The sequence below is a fragment of the Gavia stellata genome, chromosome 3 (assembly GCF_030936135.1).
Source record: "Gavia stellata isolate bGavSte3 chromosome 3, bGavSte3.hap2, whole genome shotgun sequence".
Taxonomy (NCBI): domain Eukaryota; kingdom Metazoa; phylum Chordata; class Aves; order Gaviiformes; family Gaviidae; genus Gavia; species Gavia stellata.
In genome coordinates this window covers 14,760,743-14,779,436 of record NC_082596.1, presented here as the reverse complement: position 1 = coordinate 14,779,436, position 18,694 = coordinate 14,760,743, and the positions used below count along the sequence as shown (strand labels likewise).

The window sequence follows — 18,694 nt, the reverse complement described above, 5'->3', positions numbered from 1 at the left end:
ATATTAAAATGAGAAATAAAAGCTTTCCCATGAGGAATCAACTTTGAGATGCCAAGATAAACTGGAAAAGAAAAATATTTCAAATGACATGGGGAATGGGGAACAGGACAGTAGTGAGTATGTGTCTGGAATCTTTTTTTCTTGTTCTTTTCTTTCTTCTTTCCCTAGGTTCTATACTGAGGTAGTGGGTTTTCCCCTCTCTTCCCTTCCCCCTCCAACTTAAATTTTTCAAGAAACACTGGAATACTTTATATTTGTTACTAACAAAAATTTATACTACCAATAAATGTCAAGCTCTTCTTGAGTTATTTATGGAGGCAGTACTGCAAATATCTTATGAAATTAAGCGATTTGACTTTTAAAACTTAGTAGTCAAGAAGTATTCATTCTCTCAATTTCTATATCTACCAAAGTGCTATAAAATGTTTTCTGTGTAAAAAAGATAGCAAACCCATCCTTTCACTGTTACTATCAAGTCCTATATTAATTTATTTTCAAAACTGCATACTATATGCCAGTGTTTAAAAATAGAATGTGTTTATCTCTCACCCAGGCTATGCACAAGTGTAAAACAGTGAGTGAAACTCTTAATGAATAATGCAGCTTTCCTGGGAAGAGTGTGTACAGTATTTCCTTTTCTTCTACAGATGTATGTTCTTCCAGTGAACACTTACTGTTATTTCAATCCATATATGCAAAAATGCCTGTTTTTACCTAGCAGAACAGACCCTTCTCTAACCATTACAAATGTAGCACACTGTTTGCCTAACTCTTCGTTGTTTCATGGTAGAAACGTTAACTTTGCCAGTTAAAGGCTTGCCTTTTACTAAGGTCAGTTGAAGAACTTCCCTTAGTTGGTGGTTAGAGTTGCCAGATGTACTTTGTAGCCTGCGTTAGAAAGCTAGCCCTCACTACAGTCACAGGAGTTCGGTGCTGGTAACATGCTAGCTTTAAGCCAGCAGTGTAGTCCAACTCATCTTTGCTGCCACAGCTCATTTATTTTGCATGCTTTTCAGTTTGTAGCTTTTTAAAGGGTAAATATCAGCTGTAGTTAGTGTGTCTCCTAAAAAGGTGTTAGTAAGATTTCTCACTGAACAGAAGAAAGCAACTGAAGGAATTTTGATGACAGATTATAGCTTGTTTTAAAGCTGTTCTCCTGACGGTGTTTCGCAGTTATATCCTGATGTTTTTCAAGTTCCAGAAATTGAACTGAAAGGAGAATCTTGCCGATATTATTTCTTGCTACAAGGCAATGGCTCTGGAAGATGTAAAGCAACCTTGATTCATTCAGCTAGCCAGATCAATGGTACGGCCACTCTTGCTGCAGTAAATGGAAAGCTAAAGACAAAAGCAGAAGAAACAGAGTCAAGTAAGAGTTATTACTTACTTATTTAAGAGTATCTGAGTGCAGGCAAATGCTACTAAAATTTATCTGTTCCTTTTATTCATTCCAGTCTGTGTTAAAAGGGAGAAGACAAGGAGGAACATTACATTTTGATGAATAACTCTGTTCTCTCAGCAATATTTTTTTCAAATAAGAGCTTATTTATTCACACAATTTACTACTACCATATTTTTTAAATCAACTACGTACACTTGTAGTCAGTCATTTCTCATGACTGTGATTAGTTGTAAATGTTTTAATGTACAGGGATGTCTAGGTAATATTAATGCAAATCAAATTTGCAGAACTTAAAGAAGTGTGTATTGCTGGTATAAAGACTGACCAGCCCATGCCTAAAATCTAGTCAATTATCTGTTGACAAGCCTATTTTACTGATGATTTAAAATAAAAACCGCAAGGCCAGCAGGCAAGTTGAATTTCATGATCATGTCTTCAGTTACTTGGCAGATGTCCATATTACTGCAGAGTGGTTAGGATATGGGCTAGCAGATGATCAGCTGCTCCACTAGGTAAGAGCACGTATGTAGACATTTATCTTAGAGTAGTTGTCCTGTTACAACTACACGTACTCGATAACTCTGCTAATTTGTGTATTTGCTCTCAAGAACACTGACAAAGAGCACAGTGATCTGCATCTTATCCTCTTATTTCCTTATTATCGAAATAAATCCATGTGCGATACGACTGACTGCTTACCATTTGTCCTAATTAAAATCCCATTAGTACAGTGTCAGAAGACTGAAAGTCCTTGACTATGTGTTGGGAGAAAAGTTTTCTTTCCTGGTATCAAACTTAGGATCTTTTTACCTTCTTTAAATGTCAGTCATGTTAATTGTGTTGTCATTATATTGCTTTTGTACAGAAAAAAAATACTGGTCAGACATTATTCCAGGTTATCACCCTAGTGTCTTAATTCAACTGTAATGAAATTCTTTTATTTTTATTAGCCATATTTGAAAGTCTCGTTCTTTCCTTTGAATATGAAATTTGTATGTCTGCTGTGTTTATATGTTCTTTTAAGAAGTAATGACTTGGTGTCTCCAAAGTCATATGAGAGAATCTTAAAAATAGATTTCTCCTAATCTGTACAGGCTTTCATATTGCTGACTTTATCAAGTCTCTGCCATGTTTTTGTGGAGAAGAGATTGTACAGAGAGAAATGAAACTGTCTCGTCTCCAAGTGTTTGCCTTGAAGGAATATCTCAGTAAGTAATGGGTAGAGTGCTGGTAGTTCTCAAACTAGTATTTAAAAGGTCTTTATTTCTGACTGAATGTGACAGCTCACCTTACAGGTGAGTTGAACACTTTGTGAAGAAAAACCTGGAGCTTTAAAAAGAAACTTTTTGTAGTATACCCATGCTTGTATGTCAGATAATGACTTTTAAATATTGAGGAAAAAAGAATGCTAAACTTAAAATAAAGTTGGTGGGTGTTTGTTACACTAATACTCTGAAAATTTAAGCATAGTTTTGGAATAATTCTGTGGTAATTAACTTTTTCTCTGCTCTTTTTTAATTTTTTAATGCTTTTTTCCTCAAAAAAACCTTACTGTTGGATGTCCCTTCTAAAATAAGAATTCTGTTTTACAGTTTCGGGGGGGGTGTTTTATTCTTTCTGGCAAAAGTCTTAAACAGAAGTATGCATTGGAGATTTGTTATGTTTATCATGATATATCAATCATAATAACAACTGAAAGATCATCCTCTCTAGATTTTCATGACTTTGCGGAGAAGTAGTACATTTGACTGACCTGATTTTTTCCATCTAAGTCCATTGCTCAAAGAGACTCAATTAAAATAAAAAAATGCTTCTGAGAGATTGGCTAGATTATTGAAAATGGCATACTGTGAAGATAATTTAAGTGTATTATCATTAACAGAATACCAGCTTAAGGAATGTAAGATTTCTGCTAATAGTCTCGTCTTCCCCTCCCCACCCCATCAAATTGCAGTCATTCTCAGATTCTGTCTACTTTAACCCTGAGCTTGGTGCTGCCTTAGAGCTTGTGTTTTAATTTGTTTTGAGTGGGTCACCCATTTCCATTAGGATGAAGACTGAATAGGAACAGTTGGGATTTGCTAGTCATCCTGAATCATATCAGAATTATCTGACCTTTGATATTCTGACCAAAGAGACCAGAACAGGCTATCAGTTATATTGGAGCCACACTCCTGCAACAGCAGTAAAAATAGGTGGGTAGGAGGCTCTCTGTGGACTGGAGCTTTTCATGTTTAGGCTCAGCAATTCCAGAAGTTTTTCTCTGGGGGATTCAAACCTGGATATACTGAGAAATGCACATAGACAGAAATTAAAGGACTGTAAAAAGGTGATCCACACGTGGTTTCAGCTGTTCTCACTGCTAAGTTTTTTCACTTGCCTATGGAATAAACCACCCATGCCTTGCTTAAGGGTACAATAGTAAGTGTCAAGTTAACTTATTTGTGTTATTGTTTTGGGGTGGGGTTTTTCTGTTTGGTTGGTTTTTAGCAGCCTCCAGTTATTCTTTATCATTTAGCAGGTGCAGTAGCTTCTCTTTCTTTCTCTTTCCTTTTATAGAGAGAAAGGAATTGACTGAGCAGCCTCCAGTTATTTCTACTGATGAGTTCAAAAACTTGTTAGAACTTACAAGAGAATGTATTTTGGACCTATGCAACACTAGTTTTCCTAAGCCTGTTCTGCAGAAGGTTGCCAATAAAACTGTGTCATGCACTGTGACTTCTGGTAAGTACTGTTATTTAGAAAATACACTGCTTACTCTCTTTTGATGTATTTTCATACCTGTTGTCAAGTTTTTACTAAAAGGAGAGTCTTTTACCAAAAGAGGGGAAAATAGAACGAAAAGTAAAGTAGCTTTCTAGGCTTTTTTGCAAACTGAAATTACCCTCGCATTAACTATTTCCTTTCTTTTCCTTGACAAAAAAAATTATGCAGAAAACATTTCTGATGACAGCATGAGGCAGATTTCCTTATATTTATATAATTTTTTATATATAAAGGATTATCTGTATCTAAAGGCACATATATACATATATATATTTCTTTAAAGAATAAGATTCTTTACTTCTATTAAGGGTTATCCATCGTATATTTCTTGCAGAATCTGATTTAATGGAGCCAAATCCATTGGAGTGGCCAGAAAGACATGTTCTTCATAATTTGGAAATCTTTGAAAAAAACAAACAAAAAATGAGGTAATGGTTAAATACTGCAGATGTTCTTTGTAGTGGCCATTGAACATCACTCTAGAGGAATTGCGTATGTTGATAGCCATTTTGTAAACTGTTTTCAAATATATTGATAAACTTTCAGAGGAAACATTGCTTAAAGCTAAAACTAAATTTCTGTCAATTTCCAAAGGTGTATTTTCTTGGTATTTAAAGTAGTATTGTTTTGATTTTTATTGACAAAACACAGCTGAAAGTTAGATAAAAGTAACTTAGTTCCAAAACTAATTACCAAAACAGCACTACTAGAAAATAGTAGCCATAGTAAAAAAAACATATATTTTTTTTTCCAACATGCCTTGGGGCATAAATAATAAAGATAGTACAGCAGTTTTTGTCAGCAGGTACAATGTGTTTCTAATCTACTCATATTTCCTAAATAGTCAGGACTCACTAAAATTACATGAGACCTGATACTGTAGAAGATCCTACTGGTTTCATGTTTGAAATTTATATTTAGTTTTGGTTTTCCTTCAGTGCTGTTCAAGTGAAACCTGTAGACCTTTGTGTACTGATTTCAGTTTTGTCTCACTTTTATATAAGACTTAATGATCTTTGCTGGGTCTTAACATTTTTGCTGACAGACCTTTACAGCCAGGTGTCCAACTGCCTTTTTCTTAGTTACTTCCATCCCATTTCTGTCTTTCAAATACCACAGTTGACCATGGCCTAGATTGGAGTTCTGTCAGAAATTCTCACATTAGATCTCTGGTGGTATTATTATTATTATTAGCTTTTGTTTCTCAAACAGGTAACATTCTTCCTTCTAATTAGCTTTTGAAAAGCTTCCTGAAGGACCTTTCTGTTTCATAGTCAGTTAATGTTTATTTCTATTGTATTCTGATCTAGTTATCTTCTGCTTACCCTGAATCAGTGTACAGCATGTTGCTTAACAGTAGAAAAGAGAGAACTTTGCTATACTTGATTGAGGACACTAAAAAAAAAAAAATAGAGTGGAGACTTGCATGCAGTAGTGACTTTATGGTTCCTTTGCTGCATATTGTATGTCTTTTTTTTTTTTTTTCTTAACAGGAATTAATTTTTGATCTTACAGGTCCATAAAGGGAAAAAAAGGACGAATAACATTCTTCCCATGTTGTATTTCATAACTAAGCTATAAAATCCTGAAGAAATTACTTTCTGCAGTAGGATGGTAGAGAATTTGCATCAAATGTACTTTGTCATGAACATTTGTCTAAAAGTTCTCAAGGAGCCACCTTGTTCATTTTACTTTGGAAATACGTTTAATTGCTCCAGACTAGCAGTGATTTTTTTAATACGATGAGATTACTACATTGAAAAGAAAAAAATAATTCTTAGATTGGTCTTTTTTTCTTTTCCTTTTTTCAGAGTTTCTATGTTAGCACATTCATCTGAGCAATTGTTGGGGCATAAAGATAGTCAACGGGAGTCATTGACATTGCTCGATGCTAAAGAATTACTGAAATATTTCACACCAGAAGGGCTACCAGTTGGTGATCTTCAGCCACTACAAATTCCCAAACGGTATGAATCCAGCATATTGAAACCACTGAAGACCATACTCAGGACAGATGTAGGGGAACATGAACAATGACTGAATGAGATATTCAGAATGGCCTAACTGGATTTGAGTTTGTAACTTGCAGCATCCTTGCATCACATACCTGCCAGTGAAATTAACTGTTAAGGTCTTCCAGTCGGTCTTGCTATTTAGTTCTTTCAGAATCTGAAGTGTCTGGAGATGATGATGTTGGTCCTGTGCATTTAAATAACAAAATAATCACCTGATGTGCAAAAGTGTGCCAGTAGACCTTTGCCATGGCTATGCTACAAGCTGCTGCTACCATACGTGTCCATTTCCAGAAGAGTATTTCTAGCAAACCAGAAGTTATGGTGGCAGAACTTTAATTTTATTGGTGTGATTTCTTTCATTCAGTGGAGGGGAGACTAGGTGGGAAGACAAAGTGTAAAAAGGGCATAACTGAGCCTATTCAACTGTGTTTGTCTCATGTCATGCTGGCCCAGCATTCCTATCTATATTCTTATGTGGTAAAGTACTCCTTAAAGGAAGCTTGTCTACTCTGACCTCTCTGGATGTATTCATCCGTAGTGTGTCTGCTGGTAGGTATTAGTGTATTAACCACTGCTTTTTCAGCAGGAAGACTGGTACAAGGAGTTAATGGAGTAATTTTAAGGATCTGAACATCTGTTAGAGTAAAGCCAACCTATACAAGAGTCAGATAGTGTTTGTAGAAGCAGAGCCTCTACTATTTGTGCAGTGTGTCATAGACTACTAGGTAAACAAGACAATTTTTGCAGTCACTAGAGTTATATTTGTTGACCTTTTTAATGTATAATAGAATGTATAATGGAATTATTGGATACAGCCCTCAATCATTTTTTAAACTTCTCTATATGTAATAAATTAAGAGGGCTTGTGAGAGAGAAAGGTTCTGTAGGATTTTGGAGACTTCTGTAAAATACTTACTGGAGTTTTGAAACTAGCTTAAGGATGTTCTGAGTGGAGATTTCAAGCAAGTTGGAAAATATGCAGTGAAGATTGAGAGTCTTCTACAGAGTTCTTAGTTAATGAGTGCAGATGATTTAGGATTTTGGCTATAATGTAAAATATTTTTATTCCAATTAGTTGTGTGGGAAAGAAGTGAATAATTTGTTCACTACAAAAATGTTTATTTTAATCCCTGATTTTTCAAAAGTCTCCAGAGAAGCTTTATAGCATAGAATACTGTGATTCTCTTGAATTATTTGCTTTGAGCTATAGCTCAGTCAGGTCTGAATTTGAGGGAGTTTGCCCAAGTTTGCTTGGATTTCTGCCAATTATGAGAAAATATGATGATGAAACCTTTGCTTTGTAGTACATTACTATAATGTCTCTCTCATAATAATTAGATTGGATATCTAGGGGAAGTATAAAGCTAAAATCAAGATACTAGATAATAAAGCAGACTAAATGTTTTTGCTTGAAGGCCACAAGGTCTGCTAATGACTTATACTGTACATATGTATTCCGCTTTGTCCGAAAAGAAACCAGAAAACCTATGAAAATCCATAGCTAGATTGTTGTCTGGGAGATGGTGAACCATTCCCTTTCTGACATACCAGGTTGCTGTTATTGTAGTGTCCAGCAGAACTCTGTACTCCTAGCTCCTTGCCCCTCTAGCAGGTGCTCTGACTAGATTCTCTGGAATAATTAGCAGCTTTGCACAGTAGATGTTCAAGCACAGTGACTACAGACCCAAAGATTTTCCTGATCAACAGAAGGAAAAAAGAGATTTTACGAGAGACTGGTGAATTAAAGGAGTTTTCACTTGTTTTCCATGTTTGAGCTTAAATAGAAGTTTGATAGATCAGAGTTTTGGCTGACAGTCTTTCTAAATGACCATCTTGCTAGATTCAGTATCACATCTTGCCTGGATGTTTTTCCCAGATAATTTTTCTAGTGGTAACGGTGCAGAGACAGTCTATGTGAATAAAACTTGAAGCAATGTGTAAGTTTCAGATACTGCTACATCTTGCCTTCATCTCTTCCCTTTAGACATAACGGGGATGTGACTTTAAAGGGTATGCTAGAATCTGGCAGCAAGCTCTTTCTGTCTGTCTTGCTATGGCTTATTCTGTTGAAGTACTTTCAAATATATTCATATGATTTAGTTGCAGAGAGTTACTAGCTGAAATTCAAATATCACAGGAGACAAGTAGTTAGTTATGAAGCCTGGGAAAGGTGACTTTTAGGTGATACCACAACTTGAAGCTAAAGGGAAGGAATTCACTGATTATAGCACTGGATTGAGAAATGGGAGATCAGTTCCTGGTTCCTCTCAGTTCATTCTACTACTCAGGTGCCCCTTGTGAAATGGGGCTATAGTTGCCTGGTTTTATTGATAAACTATTTGGATCAGTGACCTCTAAACTGGTTGAAATGTCTAAGAGCTGCTGTAATAATAATGGCTCAGTAGGTATTAGTTAGTTGAACTTAAATTCTCACTTCAATAAAAAATTAATTTTCCATTGATGCTGTACTCCAGGGGCTTAGCTACAAGACATGCTGTTTTGGTCTTCCTGTGTGAAGGCATTTGTTTCTGACTTCTGGAAGTATAATTTATCTTGGCTGTAACTAGTTAAAGTAGATCTTTATTTTTTTCCTTTCAGTGAAAATGCATTCCTTTTGACACCAGAGCTTACTCCTCGGAAACTCAGAGGTTTGCCTTTTGAAAAAGCAGCGGGATGCCATTATCATGGACTTGAGTAAGTTTCCTGGCTTCTTTTCCCAAAATTATTTCTCAGCTTCCAGTCAAGGTATAGTTAGAAACATTTCAAGCAGCATGAACATTAATTACAGAAAACTATGTATCCTTTTCCTTCGTTGGAACAACTTTGCACATGCGACCTCTCCCTTTCTTATCTTTATTTTATTCACTGGTTTAAATTGCAACACTCCTGCCTTGATGTTAATGTAAAAACATTTAAGTTTTTTTTCTAAGTTGTACTGTTGTAGCTATTCTCAGTGTCTCTGAAAATTTTAATTCAGAATTAGAAGTGGCAAGGGGGAAGGGGGTTCATTAGCACATATCAAGTCCCTGGAGCAGCACATGAGTGAACTACATACGTAGTTTCTACTTTGATATTAAATTGTAGGCACTTTCAGACTAATAGTCACGAGGTTTATAAGACCTGCTGTGGCGCTACCTGTATGTTTGGGAAACCTGAAAACATTACCAGCAGGCAAGTGTTAGTGGTAAGAATCTTTGAAAGGAATCGATATGGTTAGGACTGTATTTAGTCCCAGAAAGCCAGTGTTACTTATTTGTCAAAGCTTCGGGTGGGCAAACATCATATAATGTAGCTGTATAGAAATTGTTTAGAAAAATATAAATATTGTCATTGAGGAGAAGAGGAAAATGACATACACAAATGCTAGAGTAGATAATTCAGCATAACTCTTCCCATGCAGACAGATTCTTATTCTTAATGCAGTATATATAAAGAAATGCAGTGGATACCAAGCGTAGGCAGTTCGGTCTTCATGCAAATTTCTGCCGCCTTCTAAAAATCACATTTTCAGATTATCAGAATGTGACTAATGATACTGCTGGTATTTTTTTTCCTATCAACTGCACAAAGAGTTTGGTTAAGCCTATGTTTAATATCTGGTAATTTTAGCCATGTTCTCTAGGGAAGTGAAGCAGTCGTTCTATCTGTTCAGCTATCTGTTTCTTCTCTTTTTCTAAGTGGTAACTCACGAGCCTGTTAGCCTTTTTAGATTTGTAACAACAGGCACAGAGAGGCAACTGGGTAGATAGGAGAAATGCAAATTTGTCCTCTCAGGTGTGGGAAGAAAGCACTTGGCCGTTGTCTGTTGGTATGTAGTAGCTTGCTGACCTGCCTGACCTCAGCAGGGAGTGTGCAGGGGGATTCAAATTAGGCAAAGCACAGCTTGTGCTGCCTCTTCTCATAGCAAAATATGACAGGTAGAGACCACAGGGAGGCCTGGATATTGTGGAGAGGAGGGAGACCCTAGCATATTGATGTTACAAGTGGAACATGCTAGCAATAAGGGAGGAAGCAGTAGAGTGAGATGGTAGAAACTAGCCTGAAAAGGAAGAACCTAGAGCTGTAGAACCAGAATATATTGTAGCAAGAGCATCGTAGGAAGCATATGGTCTTTTGGAGTACATGTGTTTTGTACCATGCAGTTGTGATTGTAGTTTCCATCTGCATCGCTGCTGTATTTATATTCGGAAGTAAAGTCTTGTCAACAAATCCAGGAGTAGCAGTTATGATTAAATCAAATTTCTGGTGTAATGAACCTGTGCCAAACACTTGAATCCTATGTTGCAAAGAGAAAGTAATTGCCGTTAAAGCAGAGTGAGTAAAATGGCAATTTAACTTCTAAAGATAAAAACATTTTTATCTTTGTAGGGGATGTGATTACTCAGGGGACTGAGAATATAAATAAGGAAAATTAAATACCTTGAAATTTGTAAGTTAAGAGAACTTACTCTTATCAGATAATGAATTTATTTCTAGTGGAAAGTCTTACTCAGCTGAAGAAATGAATTCAGTGGTCTGTTATTAGAAAAGTTAATTTTCCTCTGAATATGAAAATACTCTGAAGAAAGAGGAAAAATCAGATCTAGCGATTTAACATAAGTCCGTGTTAAGAGATAAAAGTAAAGAATATCTCTAGAGTTCTTAAGAGTAGGAAACATTGCTAAGTAGTTTGGAGGGTGGGCTGAGAGATAGCTCACATTGTTCAGAATACTTGTTAAGAAAAGGATGGAATGATATTGGATAATACTGTTGTCTTTCCCTGCAGTAGAGGTAATGGAAGTTACTGGGCAATGAAACATTGGTCTTTTGCAAGGAATCTTGGAAATCATTTACACAAGAGAAAAGTTAGTTAAGATGCATTTTGTATTGTTGTAATCTCATGAGTATGTTTCACTGAGTTAGCGCTGTTCATTTGTTCTCTTTCGGCTCCACCATATTTAATACAGCTTCTTCTTTTGATTTGGTTGATTAAACCACTTATTCTTTGTAATGAATAGGAAGCTGGGAAGCTTGTGCTTGTTCAGTGACACTTTTGTATTTTTAGCATTTAAAAAATGTGAATCTCTCATACAGCAGTGCTTATCTCGGCCAAAGCTAAAGGTTACATTTCTGAAGAGTGCAGTTAGCAAAAAGTCTATACTAAATAGCATTTAAAACACCATGCCCTATCTCTTAATACTTAAATTCCTTTCAATACTTAAAGGGGGTTTATAAGAAAGATGGGGACAGACTTTTTAACAGAGCCTGTAGCGATAAGACAAAGGGTAATGGTTTTAAACGGAAAGAAGGTAGATTCAGACTAGGTATAAGGAAGAAATTCTTTACAATGAGGGTGGTGAAACACTGGATCAGGTTGCCCAGATTGGTGGTAGATGCCCTACCCCTGGAAACATTCAAGGTCAGGCTGGATGGGGCTCTGAGCAACCTGATGTAGCAGAAGATGTCCCTGCTCGCTGCAGGGGGGTTGGACTAGATGACCTTTAAAGGTCCCTTCCAACCCAAACCATTCTATGATTCTATAATCTTCCTCATACTTAAGCTCAATTAATACAATCTCACAGCAACCTAGTTTTTGGTACAACCTTGCATTTTGGGATTCCTGAAGTACTTGTAACTCACAAATTACATATATTGTACTTTGGGATGTTTTCTTCAGGCATTTCCTATGGGATTCTCTTATGGCATATGCACTGAAGAAATCTTGGTTGTTTTTATGGTTTGGTTTGGTTTTTTTTGACTAGGAAAGTTGCGTTCTTCCAGAAAGAAATGGAGGCATATTATATGATCATATTATCATATTAGAGCGTATCATTTTATATATATATGATATGCTCTGGGTCTCAAAGTTTTGGTGGATGCTTGCAAAGTCTGAGGTCTGAAGATACTGTATCCATTATGGTGTGCTGGGTTCATCATGTATTTGGGTTCAGAGCTATCCTCATGGCTGTTGTATTGGAGTGTCACACCGGTTAGCATGTTAACATCTGTTAAGTATGGACTGAATATGGAAAACAGTAAGATCTAAAATAGAGAGACTGATGATACAAATGTAACGCAGGGGTGGCTATAAGGAGCAAAAAATCCATTTCAGCATCCTAATCCATCACTTACTGTTCAAGGAAAAAATTCTGCTGATGTCCACGGAAATCTTATTTGTAATACCACAGGGGGGTAAAGCCTTACAAATAGTATATGGTTTGGCTTCTTTGTTGGAGTTAGACTTAAATATAGCTAAATCCATCAGTCATGTGTTAATTTTCTGGGGTGTTTTAAGGTATCTTTCAGAACAATATAGCAGTCCAAACAAAAGAAGTTTTGGAGATTGTATGATAGTCAAAAATAAATTGTTCTGGTTTTTTTTTTCCTGATTGTAATAAAACAGAGACTTTCTCTCACAGATTTCTCACCAATTTCAATTTTAGATATTGTCTAGATAACAGAAGAGCCTTGGAGAGAGATGTGGGATATGCTGAACTTCAAACTCGTCTTATTCGCTATGAAACTCAGACTACTTGCACTAAAGAGTGCTGCCCTGTGCCAGTTGTCTTGAGCCCTCTCCCATCTCCTGCAGTCTTGTCAGAGCCTGGAAGTGTCCCTGATGGAGAGTCTTTACAAAGTGAATTCAAAACAGAGGCATCAAGGCTAAAACGCAGATCAAAAGACTTGGATTGCTTTTATCCCAAGAAAAGGTAATGCACTGAATAAAATAAATCTTTAGCATGAAATATTTCAGCAGTCTCTTATGAAATGCATCTTTTCTTTCATCTCAAAATGTTTTTAGTGGAGCTATCTAGACAAATGTTCTAGTTGTTTAATCGTCTTCTGTAGGTTCATTTTTTTTTCTCAAGCATGACCTCTCATTGGTAGCATTACATTAATCAAAACCATGCAGCACAGGCACCTTTTATTTAAGAGATTTGGGCTTATTTCTTTCAAATTCTCAAATGCCTTTGAAAAGATGACAGATAGCCTCATCTAGGACCGAAACTGTCAGTGCTGTTGCAGTACAAATAAACAACTAAAGGTTTGGAAAGCCAAGTACTGTACAAACAGAATAACTGAATTCCTAACCGAAGGACTGCTTATATAAGACGACCTACCAAAATTCAAACTAGTTTTTAAGACTTCCCTTTGTACCTTGTCCTCACTCTGAAGGTGCAAACTCTTTGTGTCAATAAAAAATAACTGCTACGTAACACTACTTCTGAATTCACTTTTTACTGTAATACTTCACTTTTTCTTCTTTCCAGTTTGATACCCTTTGCAGTCTAATCGCAGTAAGCCTTTAACAGAGGTATGGTTTTAGGAATAACCATATCTTTTGCAGCTTATTGAATAGTTAGAACAGAAGATGCGATTGTACTTAGCACTTCATATATTGGAGTTTCAGAATTACTAACTCTCTTAGAGTTGAAGGATCGAGCATTACAACATTCCAGTAGAATTGTAATGCCCAACTTCCCATAGTTAATGATGAGTTGTGGCATTCCTGTAGGGCCAAAAGAAATCAGATATTTTCAAGAAGTTTTGTCTTAGCCTGAGACTGGAGGCCAGCAAACTCTGCTCTTCCTAGCTATCTAGATGAAGTGTCCATATGCAAAACTACCCATTCTTCCAAAGAGTTTCTCTTCTTAGTTATCTCATTTCTTCATTTCGTTTCTAGACTTTTTTAATCAGAGGTGCAATGGGTCTATGTATCAGAGACCAAATCAGTCAATAAAGTGTTCTAATACAAAAAATGTTACATAATAGAATACTGTCTGCTGTTTTCATATGCTGTTTGCAAGAATGTACAGTACTTAATACTCTTAAAAGCAGCCTCTATGGCGGAAACAAAGGCACCAAAAGAGTCAATATAAAATCTAAAAGTTCTTTTTATCTTCCCCCCCCCCCCCCAGGCTAACCAATTCTGAGAGTACAGATTCCCTCCTCTCTCAGGCAAGTGGAAGTAGTGGGAGTCACTATACAGTTGCTGTAACGAGGAAGTGCTCTGAAAGATCAGTTTCTTTAGCTTCAGTGCCATTGAAACAGCCTGGTCAACCCCACAAAGTAGCCAAGGTTGGCTCAGCAAGTCGCATAAGTGCAACGGAATCTGAGACTTCAAAGCCGGCTAAGGAATCGAGATCCCAGAAACATACACGGGTAAAGGTCTATGTTGTTTGCTTAGTGAAAAAGCATCTGCTTAACTTCTTTTCATGTGACTTGATTTTTTTGAAATTTTTTAACTCAAAGTGAACTGTCTTCATCTCTATTTGTTATTACTAAATTTCATTCTGTTCACTTGTGTACGTGAATCCTGAAGGCACTGAGGAGAGTGCTGCAGAAGCAAGGAGTGAAAAAGTGTGTAAGGACTATTATACCATGCCCAGGGATTTAAGGCTGAGAGAGATAACAACTAGAAATAAAAAAGGTGGGAAGGGATATCAATGAATAGGAGTTACGAAATGTAGAAAATTAATATAAAACCTAAAGGCACCAAAGAAATATCTGTGCTGGAAGGGGCAAAGCCATTGTGGAGGAACAGACTGTTCTGAGAATAAAAAGATATTTCAATAGCTTTCAAGTCCACTAATTGAGATAACACTTAAATACTTTGGTGCAATAATGTTTAATTAATAGCTATATATATTAGGAATGCCACTTTTAAAATACAATACACAAAACTGTTTCTGGCTTGGTGATACTAATTTTAAATTAATCTCAGGGTGCTGGAGAGGACACTGCCTGAATGTTGATGGCATACTATCAAGGGCAAGTTGGGATGACCGAAGTAAGCATAAATTGGTGTGACTTACTCAGACCTACAGCAAAGTTTAAACATTTGTAAATATAAAGAATGTCAGAGTAAATTTTCTAAACTGACTGTAGTGTCTGATTTTTTTTTTTTTTTAATATATGGATGTGTCAAACAAGGGAATATCAATATAAAGAAAAGTTATATTTTTATATATATACACATACATATGTAGTATTTTGGAGAAGAGAAAACTCAAGCCATTATCAATTTTTTTCTGTCTTCCAAGCCCCATGTGAATATTCACTGATTATATTGCTTTGACATGTAAGCGTGGAAATAGATGTTAAATAACTCTGCCCAAATTTGGTCAGTGGTTTGACAGCATTTGGCCAATGGAAGTGCAAAAAAGTTCAGGTGTTCTTTTTTTTTTTTTTTAACTTTCCCTTGGACAATTTTTTATACCAATAACTGGGATGAACTTTTGAGTGTGTTTCTGTTGTTTCCAAGATGCTGAAGGAGGTGGTTGCTAAGACTCTTCAAAAACATGGAATTGCAGAGGATCACAAGTGCTTTGCATCATGCAGCCAGCGTCTGTTTGAGATATCAAAGTTCTACTTAAAGGTAACTAGAAGACATGCTCGTACAGTTGTTTGTTCTTAGTTAAGTGAATCTATTCCTGAATAAAACTTGAGATGAACTGTGGGATATTCAGGCTTGATTAAGCTAATATTTCCTAGTGGTGCATTAGTAGTGTGTAGAGTGTGTGGATAAACCTTTGGACTTGTCAAATGCAGAACCTAGTTTTACAGTATATTTTGGTGGTTGTTTATTTGTTTTTAAACCTTATAAAGCAGTAGTCTTTTATGTGAGATAACATGTTAAAGCAGTGGTCTGTTAGATAAGGTCATGCTTATACTATATTGCTTCCTAAGCTGTTGTAGCTATCTCCCAGCCATAGCTGTGACAGCTCACCTTCGCCCTTGTTCTGAGGCTATCGGCTCACTAGGTAGCTTACACAACCGACTCAGAAATTCTAGTTCCCTGACACGCCCACAGAAGTCCTTGTACATCCATTACAAATGTGCACAACTATCTTAACACATACTGACTTGGCAGCCCCATGTAGAATTGCATCAACCTCGTTTTTAGGAGATGAGAATTCTTTCCACAATACCTAGGAGACTTTGTGAGTCAATGCTTGAGCCCATGTTACTTAGTCTGGGCACAAAATAGAGTTACAGCACAGCGTGTTTAAAAACTATTGCTCACAAGCTGAGCTGCTCTTTCTGTTCATTTGCATGCGTTTAGGCTACCACTGTTTTGTGAACTAACTCAGCTTAGTCAACTTCAGTAAAGGTGATTTAAACTAAATGAAGTTGCAGTTGAAGAGGGCTGGATGCTTACACAGACAATTAGAACATCTTGCTGATGAGCACCAACTTCTTAAGTAATTAGAACACAGTTGCGCAGTCATTCTGTAAGCACTCCCAAAATCTCCCTGAAATATGCCCTGAAGGAAGATCTTCTAATCCAAAAGCAGAAAGAGCTGCATGTAGGGATGAGTGAGTAGGGCAAATCAGATGGGTTCACGGTTCCATTCCAAGTAGAATAGCAAAAGGAAGAGTACTGCAGTGATCCTGTCCTTTGAAAAGCCCATCTAGAGAGAGGTGTAGTGGGATTTTGTTCTCCTGAACTGTCTTGCAGCCCCAAGTCTGTAGGAGCCCTTTGAATCCTCTTCTGTGCTGCATGCTTCAGAAGCATGATATCATAGGTATCATTTTCCTTTAGAGACAAGTGGTAAATGAATTTTCTTTTTAGGCAAAGCTATGTGTTTGCTTTGTTTAAAACAGTGGATTAGATTGGGCTAATTGGACTGCAAAACAGACAGGGCGTTCTAGGTTTTTCCTTTCTTGCACTGATTTTCTTTCTCCGTGTCCTCTTTGCTGTTCTGTGCCAGAACTCTGTATTGCAATCTAAGCACACAGCTGATTTTCATGTTTATATAGAAAATAAGTTTTCAATCAAAACTATAAGAACTTTGAATATCATTTAAGAAAAAAAAAAACGTTTCTGGAAGTGTGCAGAAGGTTAGAAAAAATGTGACTCAATTGTATACAGGTTTGGACTGCTGTAGGGAAAGCTACAACCCATTAGAATAGTAGATTTAGAGTATTTCATTTAAAAAAAACAACAAAAAACCAAATGAAGTCAAATAATTCTTCTGTGGTTCTGAACAAGGTGATAAAAGGGTAACACCCCCCCTGGTTATTAGGAATCTTACACTTAGTCTAATTTGGATTATATGAGTTTGCTAATTTCTGTGGCTTTGTGTTCCATATTTAGGATCTTAAAACTTCTAGAGGACTTCTTGATGAAATGAAGAAAACAGCAAATAACAATGCTAAACAGGTAAGACCATTGTTTATTTGTTCCTGTAACTAGCCAAGGCTAAATGTAGCTGTGGCAGCTTAGCTGTAGAATGGTTTAGTCCACAGCTTTAAAGATAAAAAGATGCATTCCTATGGCTTTGGGTCTCATTTCACCTTCTGATCTCATAAAAACTTTCTCTCAATCAGTAGTCCCATGGCAAAATTTCTAGTTGCATATATTCAGGTTTTAGATGGTATTCTAGTTATAGCTGCCAATATGAAGTGCCATAGTAAGAAACGGAAAAAAAGGCAATAAATGTTTCCACATCAGTGGAAAAAAAAAAAAAAGGAGAGATGAGATTTTTCTTCATTTGAGAGAAGCCTGGATCATTAGGGAATTATTCTTTCTTTGTGTTGAAGGAAACATTTCTTTTCAAAGGTTAGGAAGCAATAAAGGGATCTAAAAAAGGAAATAAATTTCTTAAAAGAAGCAATGAAATTTAGTAATTTTAAGCTTGGGAATAACTGTAAGCACGAGGGATATCAGATGAGCTTATTTGTGTGTAAGGTGGTACTTACGTGAACAGTAGCACAGAGCAAGTGACAGGAGTAAATACTCCTGTCCTCCAGAAATTAAGTAATTTAAAGATTTAAATTCTGAAAAACATGCTGAAGTGACTCCATGATTTTTTAAAAAAAAAAGAAAAAAGAAAAAAGTATCGTGCATATTTACAGCAGAGTTTTCAAAATCATAAATTAAATGGAAGGATTTGGACTGGGGCAGTCAAATAAGCAAACAAAAACTCTCAAGGAAAACTGCTAGATCTCCACAAAATTTATTCTACGAGAGCAGTATTATGTTCTGTACTGTGTTCCCTTGTGACTTGCTTCCTACAGATCGTAAGGTTTCAAAAATTACTTGGGTTGTCATGTTTGGTGTTGAACTGGGGTGTTGGGCTGATACACTGTTTCTCACCCTCATCTTTGTCTGGGGAGGTCAGTTGGTAGGTTTATGTATGTTTGCTCTTGGCAGAGGCATTAAAATTGGGCATCTCTTAAGCTGGCCACCTCTCCCTGTGTTAGAGAATACTTTGAAACTACCTTATAAAAAATATAATTGCCCAGGACTAGTCAGTTGTCTGAACAACTACCCTGTTTGGGAAACAGTGGTAATAATGGTGGCAGATGCAGCAGTGTACAAATTATTCTTTACCCTTTCTTTTACAGCTTTAGGAATTTTTTGTGCTGGAAACACTAGCTGTTTAGCATTGTGTGTGCACCTTGTTGCTAGTACATGGAGAGAGTGGGGTGAAGTAGCTCAATTCAGGGGATCTAAAAATGCCTTTTTCTAAAGACAAGGGATTCTGTAAAATTAAATACAATTCTTGGGTAACACTGTATCCTC

The 18,694-nt window shown here is 36.5% G+C and overlaps 1 protein-coding gene across 1 annotated transcript in view; it reads left to right on the top strand.

Annotated features, from left to right (window-relative positions):
* The window catches only part of MTBP (MDM2 binding protein), a 31,225-nt gene that overhangs the window by 12,268 nt on the left and 263 nt on the right, over positions 1–18,694 (top strand). Inside the window, exons 12-21 of the mRNA XM_059815447.1 lie at positions 1,196–1,369; positions 2,497–2,610; positions 3,962–4,126; positions 4,503–4,596; positions 5,980–6,135; positions 8,782–8,877; positions 12,606–12,872; positions 14,082–14,325; positions 15,428–15,541; positions 17,264–17,329. Of these exons, the coding sequence (XP_059671430.1) occupies positions 1,196–1,369; positions 2,497–2,610; positions 3,962–4,126; positions 4,503–4,596; positions 5,980–6,135; positions 8,782–8,877; positions 12,606–12,872; positions 14,082–14,325; positions 15,428–15,541; positions 17,264–17,329 (1,490 nt within the window). The remainder of the gene's footprint in view (positions 1–1,195; positions 1,370–2,496; positions 2,611–3,961; positions 4,127–4,502; positions 4,597–5,979; positions 6,136–8,781; positions 8,878–12,605; positions 12,873–14,081; positions 14,326–15,427; positions 15,542–17,263; positions 17,330–18,694) is intronic.